At 37.5% G+C, this 19,296-nt stretch overlaps 1 protein-coding gene across 1 annotated transcript in view; it reads left to right on the forward strand.

Annotated features, from left to right (window-relative positions):
* ABCC4 (ATP binding cassette subfamily C member 4) overlaps positions 1–19,296 on the forward strand; it is a 145,875-nt gene that overhangs the window by 37,622 nt on the left and 88,957 nt on the right. The window contains 8 exon segments of the mRNA XM_030460300.1: positions 485–579; positions 684–770; positions 10,221–10,317; positions 11,449–11,667; positions 13,487–13,627; positions 15,014–15,051; positions 15,409–15,509; positions 18,478–18,624. Coding sequence (XP_030316160.1) covers positions 485–579; positions 684–770; positions 10,221–10,317; positions 11,449–11,667; positions 13,487–13,627; positions 15,014–15,051; positions 15,409–15,509; positions 18,478–18,624 — 925 coding nt within the window.

Below are 19,296 nucleotides of genomic sequence, written 5' to 3' on the forward strand. Positions count from 1 at the left end.
GTTATTTCTCTTGGATACATTGCAGTAAGATTAAAACTAATTCAATTCTTGGGGACATTTTAAAATGAAAGATAATTTACTGCTAATAATTCATTTTATTGATTATGGAAGCTCATTTTGTTGTAGTAAAAAAAATTAATTTACTGATTTAATTCATAATTTTTAGTTTGATTTTTCTGAATCACCAGCATCTATTCTGTGTAACACTAAGAGCTGTACTGTACTTCCCCCTGGCCATAGAAAGAAGTGAACTTTAAGATCTCACCTATTTTTCTACTCCCTTGATTATCCTTTGCTGAAGGTACAAAGTTGTAACTGTAAACACTTAATTTAGCATAGATCCTTGTATTTTAAAGTGAGATGATAAGTTAATACTTTTCAAATAAGAAAATGTTACATTAAAGCAGCTTTGTCAGTCCTGAAAGCTGAAATTATTTTAAAAACATTAAAAAAAATCTTACTAACTATTCTTTCATGTTCACAGGACTTGGAATTATTAGCAAATGGTGACCTAACAGTGATAGGGGATCGTGGAGCTACACTAAGTGGGGGACAGAAGGCTCGTGTAAATCTGGCCAGGTTAGAGTTTTGCTATTTCTAAAATATACAATTTGTCAGGTTTCAGTGATTAAAATAAACAAGTTTAACACTTTGTGGTACTGCCTTTTCTTTAAATTTTGTAGAGCCGTGTATCAAGATGCAGACATCTACCTTTTGGATGATCCACTGAGTGCAGTAGATGCTGAAGTTGGAAGACATTTGTTTGAAAAGTATGTTACTGCTTTATTTTCTTTTAAAATACAATTGTAATTTTCTGATTCCTTATAGAAACACTTGACAATGGACATGGGCTCTTCATGTCCAATGACAGGACAAAGGGTAACAAGTGCAAGCTGGACCATAGGGGGTTCTGTGTAAACATAAGGGAAAGCTTTTTCACTGTGAGGGTGACAGAACACTGGCACAGGCTGCCCAGGGAGATTGTGGAGTCTCCTTCTCTGGAGACATTCAAACCCCACCTGGATGTGTTCCTGTGTGACCTATATTCAGTGATCCTGCCCTGCTGGGGGGGTTGGACTAATGATCTCTTGAGGTCCCTTCCAGCTCCTAACATTCTGTGGTTCTGTGAGACAGCATTTTTAGGGAGATGGATCTCTTCACAGAACTTAATGCAGTTTCTTTCTGCATTTATTTTTCCTCTATTTTATGTATTTGGAAGGCATAGAGATTTTTTCTTGTGTGTCTCTAATTTTGTTTTTTATTTTTAAAAGCCCTGTAGTTTTCTTTGAAAACATAAAAATTAGAATTATTCTTAAGGGAATATATGCCATTTTCTTGAGGAAAATGTCAAACTTCATACATGAGTGTTGGGTTTTATGAATATTGGGGTTTATGAATATTAGAAGTCAGTGAAGAATAAGGTTGGGTGAGATTTAAAGTCAGTTCTTAGTTTGCTGAAACTTTATTTGTGTAGTAGTAAGAAATTAATTCACATGGCTAAAGAAATGGACAGAACTCTCTTAGGTTTTTGATATTTTAGGTTTTTTGATATTTTCTTGAATGGCTGAAAATTCTCTCAGGTAGGTGAAACAGGGAACTGGTTTAAGGAGTAGACTGGAGAGCAGAAACAGAGGAAGAGAGAATGTACAATCTTACCATGAAAGAGACAGCTATTGGGCTTTCCCCCATTCCTGAAAAAATAGGACAGTGTTCATTACCAGTTAGATTCTCTTCTCATTGAATTTCCTATTCTCTATCACTTCCTTTTTTCAACTGCCTAATCTATATCACATAAGAAGTATGAGAATGAGAACAATTCTGTTATTCCCAGCCAATGTTTTGTCCTTGCTTCTTAATATCCCTCTACTCTTCCTATCAAAAGGTATGATCCAGAATTTATTAGAAGTAGAAGGCAAAAAATCCATTAACCGAATTTAGTGGAGCCTTTTCTTTAGGACAGTTAAATCTTTTGAATTCCACGTTCCAAATACATTATTCAAAATTTGGTTTTACTATTGTTCCCTTCTCTCCACCCCTAGACAATGATAAAGACTTGTGTTGTGCTAATGGTCGTAGAATTAGCATTGAGTAGCATTGCATGCAGATTCTTTTTCCCCTTGTCAGAAGGCTTTTAGTATCTAAATATAAAGATTGTACATCCTCTTGATGTTTGCAGCTTGAAATCTAGAGATGCCTCTGATTTTGTTTTATTTTATTAATGTCTTCAAACAGCAACTGGTTGTTGCCATCAGCCAGTATGGAGTAAGAACTCTATGATGCATAGGCTTTATGTTCATTATTCTGTGCAGGATTATTTTCACCTGCCATGATGGATAGATGGAGGTCATTATTTTGTAGTTCACATACTCTTAATAAATTCCTTTAATGCCTGTTGAAGCTATCTGGTTTGTAGCTGCTGCTTTTCTGTTTCTGTGCAGGACTGCTCTGCAGCTCCAGTGCCTGAGTTCAAGTGCACTCAGCTGAGCTGTCAGCCTGTCAGTCTGTCCCTTAATTCTTAAGGTTTTGTCACCAAGAGGAAAGCAGGAAAGTGCAGTAGTGACTTGCAAAGGAGGTCAGGTTGCCTTTTCACTTTATGTTTTATGTGACCATCTACATCTTGCTGCAAAACTGGAAGTCTGAATTTTTGTATGTGCAAAACTGTAAAGGAGCTAGAGACCATTGCTGTGTGAGTACAGCGTGTGTTTATTTGAAAAATCTGTGGAGGTGAGAAAGAATTAGATTATCTCAGAGAATCTGAAACTCAGAAAGCTAGCTGGGGTTCTTCTTTTACTTGCATTTGCTCTTCCTCCCCAACCCTAGGTCAGTTTGAATGAAACACAGAGAAGTAGAATGAAAGCAATTTGTGGAGAAAATGGACTGGGTGTGGAGTATTAGTGGCAAGGAAAACTGGGCAATGCCTCCTTATTCAGGATCTTTAGGGAGGGATTTTTTACAAACAGAAGTTGCCTTTTGAGGACCTCATGGCAGCTATAAAAGGTGCTGGGAGCTGTGGCAAGAGCATTATGTTCAGTAGCCTGCCTTGCATAACAAGGCAGGGCATGTCCTTTAATGCTTCCTGAATAGTGCTAGAAATGTGGAGAAGAGAGAGAGCACTTGGGCAAGCAAGAATGATTTCTTAGAACATCGTGCTAAGGAATGCCTGAGCCACCACTTCTTACAAGCTGCCCCCAGGAGTCCAAACCACAAGGCATAAAACAATGGGCATGATGGCAGAAACAGGGGTTTATTTAATGAGAATCTGAAATGGATATTGTTCAGTTTGGTCACTCTTTTTTTTTTTTTTTTTTCTTCCTTTTCCCCTTGTAGTTTTATATTAATGTTCAGTTCTTTTAGAAGTGTCTAGTCTATGTGTTTACATGTAAAGATAGGTATGTTCCTAGTAATTTCACCCAGTCTTTGGGTGGCTGGGTCATTCCATCTCCTGCTGATTTCCTGTTCTCTTTAGCTACTGCAGTAAACAGTTTAAAATACACTTTCAAATGTGAGTAGCAAAGCTCCAGTAGGAAAGCAGTCCACAATATTAATAAGGGTTTGTGTCTCTGTAGGATTTCTCTCTAATACAGACAAATTGTTTTGTGGATGATATAGCAAATTAAGCCATTCACTGAATTCTTCTCTCTTGATCAGATTCCTTGAAGCCTAGGAAAGTAAAAACTGGAGATTCCCTATTTTTGTGTTACTTGAAGCCTTTTTTCCTGCGAGTGGGTGTTCATCAGTACAGTTCTAGGTTTTTGTGTGTATTTGTGTGTGTATGTGAAAATATGCATGTATTTTAAATACTTATTAAAGAAATAGTTTTTCATTAGCTTCTAAGAGGTCTGGTATTTTGACATCTCCAGTTTTGAAATGAGGAGCAGCTATACAAATATTATAGCACATTTCCACTTATGACCAAGTTTGGAATAGCCTGTGATATTCATTCATTTGTGCTTGGATTCCAATAAATTTTCTTCTCTCCCTGTGCATCTTTGTAAACATATTTCTATAAATTACATGGTTTCAGATTACCATTAGAAATTGTCCCATCAGTAACACAGACTCAGAAATCGTGTTTTTGCAAATAAGATTTAGAAGTGCTTGAGGGAGGGAGAAAAATGAATTAGGGAAAAGGAGTAAAAAAAAAATTTAATTTTTTTAAAGTTATGTAAACAGATCTGATTATTTGCATTTTCTGTTTAAAGACATTTGACTTCTGCAACCCTTAGGAGACTACGAATGCTTCCAGTCTCGTATCTCTCAAAGTGGAGTATGCTTTTAGATCTCCTGTAACACTGGAACTTTGAGGAAAAAGTGCTGTTATGTTGGCGTAGGTAATTAAAAGCAAGTGGAGCTCATCAGCCTTTAAAACTAGCAGGTAAAAGCTAGAAGGGAGCACAGACACAATCAGTGTGTAAGGGGAACCAAGCAAAAATAACCCTGGCATGTACCAGTGCTGTGCTTAAAGGTGTGTTATGTGCTTCGTGCACTAATGACAAGTGTATGGGGGAGCTGGAGTGTAAAGGACTTCACCCTCCTTCCTTTCATGTAGGATCTCTCTAAATCAAGAATATCTCTAAGGCTTCCCACTTTGTGTTTCATACCTCATCCATGCTTACTGCTGAATTGGTTACAGCCCTAATGAGCCCACGTACATTTTTTTTCATATTACAGGTGTTGCTCTTAAAAACGTATTAGTTACAGCTTTACTTTTAGGTAATACAATTGAAATTCCCCGAGCTTTGTTGTGTTTATTCCAGGGGTTATGTTTAAAAGGTATGAATATGTTACAGTAATGTTGCTTGGGGTTTTGGGGTTTGGGTTTCTTAATTTTTTCCAGAAAGTCAAAAGTGTAAATGTGGTCGATATATATTGTGTTTTAAAAAAAACATAAATTTTTACAATTTTTATCTCACATAAGTGTGTGTGGTTTGCTCTGGGTTTTCGACTGGTTTTTTTGTGTGTTTCATTTTGTTTGTTTGGTTTGGTTTCTTTTGTTTCTTTGTGTTTTTAAAATCATGCAGTATAAAAGCAAAAAAACCCACCTGCAGAACCCCAGTGTAGTTTTATGCTTGTGTGGTCTGTGGCTATGGTTGCAAAACAGTAATATGAATAAATAACCCAGAAATGGGCTCAAGAGTGAGGGATGCAAAATCACTCAGGAAAAGTTCACAGAGACCTACTTAAACTCTGAGATCACTGGTTCAAAAAGTCCCTAAGATTAGGACTCTGGAAAATGAAAATGTGTACTTGTGGAAGCATCACTATATGCTTGTCTATATACTTTTTCCAGCCATCCATGACTGACTGGTGCCCAGGATAGGGCAGTGGGTTTTGTAGACCCTTATTTTGTGTCAGAAGAGTTGTCCTTAAGTGTTAGCCCAGTGGAGGCTGGGACTAGTTATGAGATGGAGATAAATGGTTAGCAAGATAAGTATAAAAGTGAAAACAGCATAGTAGAAGTAGGTGTGGGTTTTCTGTCTCTGGAAAACACCATTTTTTTGGTTGTTTGGTTGTTTTTGCTGGAATTTTATAAACTTTGAAATATACAGAAACAACTGGGGGAGTGTTCTCTGAAAACCACTTAAAGGGAAAGGAAAGCAAATGTAACAAGTTAATTAAAAAAAGTCTTTATACCAGTGAACACTTCTGCATGTGCTTCGATTTCATTTCAGTGGTTATTTCCACTGAAACAAATATAAATATTAACTAAAGTTAAATTGTTTGTGAACTTCCAAAAAGGGGAGGCAAAATGAATGCTGAGGAAGAAAGTAGAATCATTAAAGAAGAGACACTTTGCAGAGGTGAAAGAAAGCTGGTTCTTGGAGATAAAAACTTAAAAAAGATTAAAGAACAACTTGTCTCAAAGAAAAGAAAACCTGATAGGGAAGGAAGAACAAATGAGGATTTGTATGTACAAAAGCACCAAGACACTGCCTTTGCATGTGTTGCTGTAGGCCCCCTTCTGAATAAGAGTCTTCTGCTGCATGCTCCCAAGTATCCAAGCTCAAGGTATTAATTTTTTTAATTGTGTAAAAGTTTGCTGTCGAAGTTCGGGAGGATTTTTAAATGAGTGACAGTGTACTGTTACTTAGGTTTGGTAAACTTAAAATCTTGTTCATTTGTTTGTTCATTTTGGTCGGATTGGATGGATGTGATTTTTGGAGACATCTGTCATGAGGGTGGTGCTCCTGATGGTGACTGAAGGTCATTGATGCTACATTTTCTGGTGATAGAAAGCTGGGTAATGCTTCAGGCAGTTCTGAAGATGAACAGGGATTTGGAAAGTCTTGGTTACAGGATGTGAATTAGTAGTTGCACACAGCAGGCATTTCTCCATGAACATACAGTGAGCAGGGATCAATAGTGTGGCATTTCTATGGAAAAGAAGGTGCAGGTTATGGTAGATCACAAATCTGTGAGTCAGACACGTCATGTTCTTCTTAAGGAAACTTTGCCCTGGGATTTATGACCAGTACTGTATGTAACAGCACAGGTAAAGTAATCCTCCTATGATGTTTTGTATCTGTAAGGTCTCAGCTGGACACAGTTAGAAACTGGTCTTCTGGGAAGCAGTGGATTTAAATTGTACCAGAAGATGTAAGCTTGGAATTTTGAGGGAAAAAAAAATTGTAATGATAAAGGTAGCTTGCCCCTAGAACACATTTTCAAGGATGTTGAAGTTTCTGGTTTTGAGCTTAAAACAAGCAGACATACAGAACAACCTAACATCTATTAGGAGTGTTTAAGCTTAAAGTGATTATCAGTTGAGGAAGACTATACAACTTTCATAGTCCCTTCATCCCAGTCTTCCTTCTACTGAAGAACTTTTGGGTTCTCTGTCTACATCTCTTCTGGCTGTGTGAGAGTAACCCTGTGTGTGCATCTGTGTTTAACAAATGTGGCTACAGAGATGACATTTTGTGCAGTAATTTGTCCTGCTGTCAGGTGTTAAATGTGCCCACGGTCATACTCTGTTGAGTATGCCCCCTGAGAGAGTAGTGGAGAAGCACAAGGAAGGTGAACTTTGTAGGGGTTTAAACAATAAATAAAAAGGTGTTGGAATTTCTGGGCATAATCCAGCAGATGTCTGAACATATGGACTGGGTATGTCCCCTGTTGAGGGAGTTTTTTCCTTGGTTCTCTGCATCATCAGTGAGAAAGGGTGACAGTGTCAATTGGTGGTTCACCTGTAGCTGTGTGTTTCACCTAGAACAGATGGTTTCTGTTCCTTAGCTATGCAGAGTAGTATTTCCAAAAGTAAATGCATGATGAAACTAAGCCTTAGCGAGCCAGTTAAAAACATAAACAGTTATTGACCCTTTGGGTGTTTTTTTAATCTTTTTCAGTTCTATGACAAACCCGGATTTTCACCAATAAGAATCTGATGAAATCTTCATTTTGTGCCAGCCCATTTATTATAATTGGTTTTGCTGAGCCTGTTTTTGAATATGGTTTGAGTCTTTTGTGGCAACCAATGCACTGTACAAACTTAAAGGTCACTGTCAATTGCAGAATAGATGTAGTCAAATGGGAGAGAGAATATTTTAAAAAAAGAAAAAAAAATTAAAAAATATTTCTATCCTAAAACTCAAGTAGTTTGATGTTTTGAAACAGACGTTAAGTATTATTTTTTTACTACTACAAATACTTGGTATTTACTAGTTTTGCAGCTTCTGTGCTTCATGAGGGTACAGCATTTTAAATAGCAAATTTTTCTAGTGAGCTGTCTGAGCAGTGAGTTGTTTAACTCAGTAATAGATCTAAGTATATGCTCTTTGTTGCAATTTTTCCTCCCTGTGCTGGTGCCGTTGAATCGTGCCAACAATTTTTCTACTCACCTGTTATCAACAAACTATTCAGCTAGCTTCTTTCTACCCAGATAGACATCAAATCAAGAGGTGCTGGTTGTTCAGAAATTCTCAATTGAGTGACCTGATGTATCCGTGGAAATTTATATTTCCACAGAGGTCATTTTTTGCCTTCTCTCTTGAGATCAAGATCACACAAGATGCTGCGCTGACAGCTCTGACAGTTCTAATTGGTTTGCTCTGATCCTGTGATAACCCACTTCCTTTTTTTTTTTTTTTTTTCCCCTCTCGCCTTCCCCCCCTAATGCAAACTTAAAGTGCAGCAGTCACATTGTGACCTGGGGCCAGGTGTAAAGGTTTTCAGCCTTAGTTTATCCCAGTAAGCTGTTAGACATGTATCTGGCACATAGAAAACTCAGTGATCAAAGTGGTGCATAGGCTGTGGGGAGGGACTATGTTAGGGAAAGCTAGATCTCTTCACCATGAACACCTGGTATATTCTCTTTTGGCAGCTTTCCTGCTAGGAAATTAAATATCCTGTAGGCTCTCTGGTCTTTGGCCAGTTCTCTAGATAGGTTTTTTTTGCAGATAGTGTTTGTTGAATGTCTTCAGCTGGTGTTCCAGTTGACATGTGGCTTATTTCAGTGGCTCTTGAGAGGGTGGACAGTAACCACACCAGAATAAAATCTCTTGAAGAGCGTGGGGTATAAATAGTTGTGACTGCTCAAATTGTTACAGAGATGCAAATACTTTGATTAATTTTTATCTTGATCAACTAAGAATGACATCATGGTTTTACAGTTGCTTTTTGAATGCTACATACAAGCATATAACTTTCTAAGAAGGAACGAGGCTTTTAACTTTATTTTACTGCACAGTTTATTTGGAACACTAATATACTTTTTCTGCATGTAATTTTGCTGACTAGCACTGTTATTAACCATTTTGTAGTATTCTATTTCCTACAGTCTTTGTAAGAGTGATAAAGCAGATGTTAAGCTGTGTAGGGAGTTAATTGGGTAGATAATACGAACATGTATTAAGCAGTGTGGTATCAGTGCTGCATGCCAAGATCCCTCTGTGGTTCTGAGGGTTCTGCTTTGAGCAGGCTGCAGCCTGGTCCTGCAGACTTTTTTCCTGGTTTGCTGAAAACTTATGAGTGGTAGTACCAAAGTGTTCACTTGGTTTTGTCTAGAAGTCCAACTCATGGGCCATAATACCACTCAGCAGTGTGAGCAGCAAAAGACTGAGTTGAGACAACTGGGAGACAATCTTCAAAAAGACACTCCTGGCCCAAATGGAAAATGCTAATGTAAATATCCTAGCTGGACACTTCAGTTCTAGCCAGTATCAGTTTTCCAAGAGGAGTAGTTGAGAAAAAGTGTCTTCCCCAAGGGTTTTTCCCCCTTCTTTGTTACTGTGGGGATGAGGCCAATGAGAGTGTTGGTAGTGTTGGATACTCAGATGTGTGTTTGCTGTCTCTGTTGTACCTTGTACATGGACAGCATGCTTGCAAACCTCTGCACTTGCACGTTGCTCCACTGTTGTGTTTTTTGGGTTGGTTTGTTGGGGTTTTTTTGTTTGTTTTTGTTTGTTTGTTTTGTCTGTTTTTCTTATTTTGGTTTGATGACCTGTGAGGCTCTGCTGAAAAAAACACCATGCAGCTTTTCTGCTAAAAGTGTATGGGATACTGAACTACATTTGCCAACGGGTTCTGGTGTGCTCAGTTCTTTCATTACTTCTCCCTCTAAATCCCAGACTTCTGGGGAAACCCCTAGGGTAAGCATGTAAAGTTCAGGAGAGTAAAGTAAGCCCTGGTGCCATGAGAAAAGGTCAGAGATGGTTGAAGGATCTTGCTCCTCTACCTCAAGATACACCTGGATGTACCTCAGATCAGAAGTACTGTTTACTTTTCCAGTTGGCTCACTATTAGAGCTGCTTGAAAGTGCATCTCAAAGAAGTTACTTTTATTTGCTGTATTCTTCCTTAGTATGGTGCCCTGCTTTTCCTTTCCCTTAGTTTAATTTTTGTTAATTGCCCTCTTTGCAATGCATCTTATGACATTTAGATTTGTTAGGAGGGTGTTTAAGACTATTTTAATTAAATAATCTTAAACATAAGATAATCTTAAACATAAGATATAAATATATCTTAAACATATTTGCCCTTCATTCACCCTAGACCAGAAATAGTAAATTTCTTTTCCCAACTTTCTTTTTCAACTTTTTCTTGAAAATTTATAGTTAAATAAGCAACATGTTTGTTACATTTAATTTGCATGAATCTAGTAAGAATGAACATCTTCTTTTATTATTTTAAATACTGTATAATTGAATAGAAGGTGTTTTCCAGAAATAGCCAAAATGTTTTAGGACACTTCATTTTATAATCAATTTCACCATCTTTTTGCAGATGTATTTGTCAGGCCTTACATCAGAAGATCTCTGTTTTAGTCACTCACCAGCTGCAATATCTCCGTGCTGCAAATCAGATTCTAATTTTAAAAGATGTAAGTGTTTTCAGTGTCTATACTTTTATATCAGATACTTTATCCTTTTAATCAAAGAATGGGGGGGAAAAAAACCCCAAACATTTGCAAATTTTTATTTCTACTTTGTAAATAAATTTTCTGTCTACCAATGATCATATATATTTTTAAAGATGTGTAATTATTACTGAAACAAGTTGATCTTTTTAGGAGTACCTTTCCTGAAAACTGTTTATGAATTTTATCATACATGCATGTCATCTCAGTTACTGATTTTTCTTACATGCGTAATATGATGTGAGGGGATTAGTTATTTTGACACTATATTATTTCTTTGCTGTTATTCTTTATTCACACAAAAGTGCAAGAAGCAGGAACTATGTTGATTTTGCAACCAGTCCCTTTTTAAAATTAAGGTTGAGAAATGGTCACAGATACCTCTAAGGGTGAGCAGGCCTTCAGCAAAACAGATTCTTTCCAATCTTTGCTGTACCAGATATTTATGAGGAAATGCAAGTACTTGAGCTGGTTGGGGTTTTTTGTTTATTTGTTTGTTTAGGCTTTTTTAATGTTGGTTAGTTAAGTACGTGAGATTACATTTGATACATTACAGAGTTACTAGCCATCTTTTTCCTCCCAGTTACAGCAGTTTTTTTAGCTATTTTTGTGATAGAGCTGTAAGAAGTGTGGACATGGTTTGTGTTGCTCCTCATAGAGCTCTGTGAGGACCAGAAAACTAAGTTGCTGATTACCCCTAGACAGGAGCAATACAAAAAGACTATTGGTTATATATCTATATATGTATAGTTATAGTTGTATTTATAGTTATATAGCTTGTCCTAAAGCTGCATGGCTGTCTCCTGGACCTTCTTGGAGAAGGCAGTTCTCACCTGGCTGTAACTGGGACTTTTGTCATCCTGTTAGTATGATCCTTGGCCTGGATAGCTGCTGGGAAGGGACTGGTTAGAGGCTGAAGAGCTCGTGTCTGCTCTTCTGAATCAGGAACCGATGACAGAGGCTTCAGCTCAGTTACTGCAGTGGGATTTGTGCTCAGCAGCTGCAGAACCCCAGAGGCAGCCAAGGATAAATAGGACAAATTGTGCTTTACAGAAAGAGTATAATGAAGATAATCAAAGCTTATATTAATTGTAGGGTAAAATGGTGGGGAAAGGTACCTATTCAGAGTTCCTGAAGTCTGGCATCGACTTTGCTTCCCTTTTGAAAAAAGATGAGGAGGTAGAACAGCTGTCGTCAGCTCCAGGAACCCCCAACCTGAAGTCTGCCCGGAACCGAACCTTCTCAGAGTCCTCTGTCTGGTCCCAGGATTCTTCTGTCCATTCACAGAAAGATGGAGCAGTGGAAAAACCACCTGTAAGTGCTCAAAGGATAGATATGTCTCAGTTCTTGTCTGGCTGGTTTTTAACTTGAGCGTCGATAAGGGCTTTTCCTGCTGCAATTCAATTTCAGGGCTTGCATTAGCACTCGTGGTGGGTCTGCTGGGCACTGGTACCTGGCTGGTAGTCCTGGCACCTGGGCTGCAGAAGGCATCCCACAGCTCTGTTTTGTTCTGTTCAAACCCAGCAGAGTGAGCTTTTTCAGGCTCTGCTGGATGCAGGAAGCATTCTTCTAAGTGTCCAGAGACACCGTACCGTGCTCCCTTCATCTTCTCTGACAGCAGTGCTTTAAAAGGCCCATACTAGTGTTTTTGGGTAGGTTTTATGTGTTTGCATGGCTGCCATTAACATACCCACATGATCTTGAGCTGGCCCTGAGGGTGTAACCTTGGGGCACCACTGGATTGCTCTGGTGAAAACAGCTTTTATATGGTGCCAGCTTGATTTTCCCCGTGCCTTCTTATCTCCTGATCTGCACAGTGCAAAAGCAGCCATAAGGTTTCTGTACCAGGGATGGCCTTCTGCTGGTGTGTTTGCAGTCATGCAAAACAGCACAAGAACCCTCTAGCCCTCTAGCACACCTGGAACAAGTAATCCTTGTGTGTCCCTGATGATTGTCACCTTTATGCTGTGGGTATATATTATTTCTCTTCTGCTATAAAAAGCAGTGAGATTAAAAACAAAAGAAACCACCCCAAAACTACAGACTTTTGGTTTTCATACTGTTTTGGAGGAATGGTTTTATGCCCAAAAGCAGTAAACCAGTAAACTTAACTGATACAATTAATATCCCAGTGGTGACTTCAGTATTAAATCCACTACGGCATGCCAGACTTTTAACAGCATTAGAACTGCTGAATGGGGTCCTGGGCTGCAGAAATAAAAAAAAAAACAAGATAGGCTTCTCTTCTTTTATAGGTGAGTAGGTGGGATTTCTCCTTTCACATCTGAGTCAGGTCTGGTTATTCCACTGCTCTTGTACAGCCATGTCTACTGACAACAAAATCAAGTGTTATGTGTTCCACTGAACTGGCACTAGTTTTTCTATCACATATACCATGAAATAAAAAAAAAAAAACCCAAAATTTTGTTAATCTGAGTCGTTCTTTTACCTTCTTTGTTGCTGTCTCATTTTTTCCTTTTCTGTCTTTCAGTGTCCCCCATCCAGTGTTTGCTTAATACGATTTTCTCATTTGTCTTTACTTGTTTTCCCTATTAACAGATGCTTTGTTGGTACTTACAGGGAGGTGATTAGAACTTAATGGGTAATTTGTTAATCTAGGCATATGTTGATTGATTTGATTTTGGTGCTTACTTGCAGAAGAGTGTTTCCTTTAAGCACTTTTCTGAAAAGGAAATATTAAGCACACTTGCATTCTGAAAACAGAATCTTTCCTAGGTCAAGGACTTAGTTACCAGAGCTGTTATTACTGAATGTAGTGCATAATAAGAGAAAAAATTGATTTAGCAATGAATTAGATTAGATATTTTTGGCTGCAAATGAAGTCAAGTTACCTACTGTGATGCAATGCAAAATGAAATCCTCACAGTGTTGTTTTGCAGAGTCGATTTTTCAGTATTGGTCCACTAATTCTTTTAAATCAAAGCTATCATTCTGATAGTTGAAGTTTATCTATGTGTAATCACTTGTCTCCTTATTTAATTGTTTGCTAATTCTGAGCCATGACTTTTTCAAGTAGCTTAGTCTGAATCTATAACTGTGAGGTTGATTGTCTTTTTTTGTTTCTTTTGGGGATTTTTGTTTCATTTTTTGGTTTTCTTTTGGTTTTTTTCAGGCTGAAAATGCAGTGGCTGCAGTGCCAGAGGAGAGTCGTTCTGAAGGAAAAATAAACTTCAAGGTTTACAGAAAATATTTCAGTGCAGGAACAAACTACTTTGTGATTTTTGTACTTATATTATTCAATATTTTGGCACAGGTAGGTAGGTTGTCAAGAGCAACAAATAATACCGAATGTATTTTGTTTTTGCCTTTCTTACTTTTTGTCTTTTTTTTTAACCTAGTGGATGCTTGTTACTGTTTCAGCTACATTGGGGATATGTTATTTAATAATTTTGTAGTATATTCATGAAATTTTGTATATCATCATTGAATACCAAAGTAAAGTGATAAAAGCTCTTGCACTGATCCTTGCTTTGACCATTTTAATACTTTTAATAAAATTTAAGACACTGTGCCACAGAAGTTATAAGCCAGTCAAATTCTTTGAGATGGAGAACAAAATTAAAAGGTTATAAAGTAGTCCTTAATAAATCTGAGCAATCAGTGTGTTTCCAGTTGAAGGAGGGTAAATAGTGTGAGTATGGGAGGACAGTGTCCAACATAAGCATTAGAAGAGAAGCTCCTCCATTGGTAAGTGCAGGTTATGAGAAGGACTAGAAGGGGGGTCACAGGTCAGCACAAAAAGAAAGTGAGGAAGAGGATAGGCAAATAGTGTGTGTAATGCAGACTGTAGCAGGTATGTGAAATAATTTTTAAACAGGGAAAATTATTTTGAAACTTACTGGAAGAAATGGTGAGCAGAGGAAGCTGCGTGAAGATAGCATATTGCCTTTTGCTGTTTCCTGCTGAGAAAGTTTAAATTCATTTCATGGAAATGATTGGTCTTGGCAGTAAAGAATACTCTATATACTTAAACATGTTAATTCCTTTTTGCTTGTCCTTGAGTTGAGACTGTTGGAAAAATAGTTGAGCATGATCTGCATTAGACCTGAGGTCTCTGCATTAGACGGTCCAGAAGTTAAATTCATGTGAGCAGAGGTGTATTTTGAGATAAATAACCCTGTTACAAGTTTGTAGTCACTTCTCAGCACAGAAGGAAGGTGGCAGTAGGAGTTTTTCCCTCCCTCTCCTCTCTCATCCTCCTTCAACCTTATTTCTGGTAATTATCTCCCGTAAACACACATTTCTGGACTGGTAACATTAGAAAGTTTGTTAATCAAAAAACATTTTAGAATATCTCTAGTAGCAAATTTAGGGACTGAAAAAATGAGTTCTTTAATGTGCAATTAACATACATTAGGAAGAGCTCCTATATTTTGTTTGCTTAAGTGTATTGCTTTCCTTTAGTTTGCTATCATGAAGGTAATTTAAGGTAACTTCTTTCTTTGTAGAGGGTTCTAATGCACCTTCTAATGTGCTTTGCAAATTGCTGCTGATCTGGAAAGACTGGATGGCACGCTTTCCTGAATATGTGATGTTTTCCCAGAGAACATGAAAGAATAGCAAGGAAATTTTAATTTTCTAATGTTTTTTTCATTTTGTAAGATGATTCTTGTATTCTCTTGATTCTCTTTTACTCAAGGTGGCATATGTGCTCCAAGATTGGTGGCTTTCTTACTGGTAAGTTGATGGAAATAATTGGTTGGTCATTTCTGCCTTTTCAGTTAAGTGCTGTTTGTGTAATAGAAATTAGAGTTGTACAGGTGGTGGAAGAAACCTGTTCTAGGAAACCTCAGAATATGCTTAATCTTTTTCAGATCTCCACTAATTTTGTGTGGGGAAAAAATAATACAACTATGTGCCAAAAAGTAGCCTGTGATTGCTACTACTCACAGTGTGATATATGACAACATCAGTACATGGGATTGTTTCAGCTAAAGATATCAACAGAGTTGAATCTAGAAAGAGTTAAACATACTCATGAATATTTGCAGAATGTGATTTGATGGTGGTTATCTTCTGCATGCATTTCCACAGGGCAAATCATCAAGAAAAGTTGAATGTCACAACAAATGGAAATAATGGAGCAAATGAGACTGAACATCTAGACCTTAACTTTTACTTGGGAATTTATGCAGGTAACACACATGCGTATATCTGAAGAACTATTTACCATCTGACCTATCATGCTAAGCAGTTTTGAGAGGTGTGAAGTAATGGAAATGTGGTGAAATGTGATTTCTAGAAGTAACTGAGTAATGTCTTAACAGATTGGGAGCCTGAATCTTGCTTCGTGAATACGTTAATTGGAATAAATAAAATTTTAAAAGATCTAACAGAAGAAATAGGTTGAATGCAGACTCTTAATTTGCTTTGCCTGATACTGGAAAGTAAACTAGGAACTGGGTATTCAGGAAGTGAATAACTGTAAGGTTGTGGTTATTGTCTATACAAATAGGTCACTGAGCTAACTCTTCAGTCATTATATGGATGGGCAAGAGGGATTAGACATGGATCCTCATTCTGTGCTGTTTCATGGCTACATTCCTTCTGAAGTGCTATAACAAAAGTACCAGTTTTTAAAAAGCATCATAGATGGGTATGCAAAGCAGGATGTTAAAAAACATTTCAGTATATTTCAATAGGTAGCCATGCCTCTTAATATCCAGCAAAGGGCATTGATCGTTGTATACCAGCATTAAAACATCTTGAGATACTGCTCTGAAATGTAATAAAAATGGGCATAGAAAAATCTTGTTGAGAAATACCCTCACAGACTCTATCTACCAATTCTAGTTATGTACATTTTTGTGTGCCATGATGATTTCTTGGTGGAGATGTAAACGACTGGTCTGAGAAAACAAGTGGAGTACCAGAATAATATGCATTGAATACATTTGGAAGTTCACTCTTATGGGTGAGCAGATAGGAGAAGGGTTTTTTTTGTTTTAACTTTTTTTGGGGGGGGAATCGATATGATCTAAGTGCTTGACAGAAAATATTGTGCTTGGCCTGGGAAGCAACAATTTAGGAGCCAGATAACTTGGCTGTTATTTTCTCTCGGTAATGTCTTCTTTTGTGAGCTGTTCCAGTGGACTGCTCAGTATGATTTAGTGTGGCAAATTTGGCTTTCTCTGACTGCATGTCCCTAGCCACATATGGAAAATTTTATCCTCAAAGGCAAATTTTGTTTTAGATGGCAGAACAGCAAAAGTTACTTTTATATTGAAGCGTGCAGACTGTTCAGTCAGATATTGCAGTAGTTGAACAAACAGCATTGAGTTACCTACACAAAATTGTAACTGTAATTGAAAAAGTTATAAAAAGGTAGTATGTTTTATATGTAGTACATAATAATGTAACTTTTTTCTATAGCTTCTGTACAAAATAATTTAACATTTTTATTTCTGAGTCTGTTTGAAAAAAACAAAAATCACCACGGTAGTTCCTTCCCAGTCCTCCACGTTTCTTTGAGACAAAGATTTAGAAGAGTAAAATTTCTATTAGTGGGAAACCTCATTGGCCAGAACTGTTCCACACCTTTTCTTAGAAGTGAACATGCAAAGAATCCTTGTCTCTCTCATACTAAGGTGGTAAGATTGTAAAAAGGGAAGGTAAAAACTTTTGTCATGAGACAAACTGGATGAAGGACTTGCTTTCAAGTCTCATTCCTCTCCCTTTTCCCCATCCATTAGCTCTTTCCTGGTTATTCATTTGGCAAGGGTTACATCAGCAATTTTCTGTGGCTTCCAAGCCTGAGTGGAGTTGTACAGAAATGTGAGTTCCACTGTCCCCACAAGCTGCTGTTTGGCATGGGCTCTGCCTCAGCCTCCTGCCTAGTACCTCTTCTGCTCTCTTTTTGCAGAACCTAGTTTTCATTTTTGGGTCCGTGCAGTTACAATGGGCAAGGTTTTTTTATTTTTTTACCTAACCTCGAATGCAGCAGTCAGGACAAGGCAAATAAGCTCTGATCCCAGCCATATGCTTTCCTGCTTCACATCAGCATGTTCTGTGCTTTATGCTGTGTTTAATGCAGGCAATAAACTATGCAGATAAATGAAATCATGATGACTTTTCTTGCATCTTGGGAGTATACAGCAGTAAACAGAATGGATTATCTGATTGACTTATATACATCATAAAATTTACAACCTTACTTTTCCCCAGTGTTAGTAGAGCTGTACCCAAATTCCATCAGGTTTTAACTTGCCCTTAGAATAGGCAATGTTTTATGTTGATAGATAGGGTCTAACTGAAGGGTGTCCTCAAGGTCTGAACATCTGGGCTGATGGTGGCTGTACTTAGTTTCTGGAGCTGATCATCTGAAGCTTGGGAACACTGGCAAATGTAAGGGTAACACCTTCACTGTTCACCTTCGTTGGCTGGAATTTGGGCACAGTGGAGATTGTACCCAGCAAGGAGTTGCAGCAGCAATCTCATCATTTTTTGTTTCCATCTTTTGCCTGGTAGCACCACTGTGTTGTAAGTGGAGGTGTGCCCAGAAGATAGACAAACAGTCTGCAGACCAATTCCCTGTAGGGCCTCTATTTCACATGGTGTAAGGGATGTATCCAATATTGTGTTATGGAAATACACATAATTTAAATAATTTGATGTGGTTCATGAGTGGAAGAATGGCATGAGTGGTTTGGGCTGATGATTGAGAATAACTCATGGTTGTTTCTAAACAGCCATGTATATATTACTTGGTTAATACCTGCTGGCAAATGCTGAATCTTCACAATGACCTCTGCAAGCCATGCTTACACATAGTGCTGTGAAATTAATCCCTTAGCAGAGCTGTTATGGAGAAGATTTTAATACAGATTTATTTCATGAGTTAACAGACATTTCTTGCGTTTCTATCAAGTACCACTTCTTTGAAACTGAAAAAGGGAAATTGTTTAAACGATAGTAATCATAGCTAGTAACAATATATCTACGTACTGTGCTCAGTCTTGACTCTCTAGGCTTAAGTTTGGACTCCTGCTATATATAGAAGTCAACAAAAATTTAGTTCAGATTCATTTTTAAATTCTCTTCCTTGTGAAAGATCCTTATCTGTATGCATGCTTTAGCCATGTTTTTTTATTTTTTTTTTTTTAGGTTTAACAGTGGCTACTATACTGTTTGGCATAATAAGAAGTCTTCTGATGTTTCAAGTTCTTGTTAATTCTGGTCAGACATTGCACAACAAAATGTTTCAGTCTATTTTGAAGGCTCCTGTCTTGTTTTTTGACAGAAATCCTATAGGTAAGTTTAATAGTAAAAAACCTCTTCATATTTGATGTACTTCATTCGTTATGTTAACTGTACTGTTTCTGGGCAATTACATTTTTATAGTATTTTGCACATTTATGGGTTGTTTTTCTTTAGCTAAAATCTGTAAATTTAACAGTGTGGTCCTTTTAAATTTGGAAGTCAGAATGCTGACAGCTTCTTGATGCTTGATCTTATTTTCTTCAAATGCATTCTACAGAAAAATGAAATACCTGTGGCTTTGATGTTGTACCTGATAGTTGCATTGCTGTTCTTACCCACTTACACATGGGTACCTTCCACATGCTGGATACATATGCATGCATTTTGTGGGGACGCCTTTCTTATGCTTTTCTTTCAAAGCTTAACCCAAGCAATTAGTGTTAGTGGGTCAAGGCTTGGACTTGATGATCTCAGAGGTCCTTTTCAACCCAGCTGATTTTATGATTCTAATTATTTGCCCTTAAAAAAGAGAAATAATAACGTGTAGTAGTTCCAAGTTTTGAGAAACTCTGTAACTTACTGTCCTTCCAGAATGCACAAATGTATAGAGCATCCCCTTTAAAACTGTAATCCAGACTTCTTCAAAAGAAAAAAGAGAAGCTGGAGAAGAGTGAAGAACAGGGTGGAGGGGATGTGGGCTGATACTGGTTTACTAGACAGACT

Source organism: Calypte anna, chromosome 1, assembly GCF_003957555.1.
Source record: "Calypte anna isolate BGI_N300 chromosome 1, bCalAnn1_v1.p, whole genome shotgun sequence".
Classification (NCBI taxonomy): domain Eukaryota; kingdom Metazoa; phylum Chordata; class Aves; order Apodiformes; family Trochilidae; genus Calypte; species Calypte anna.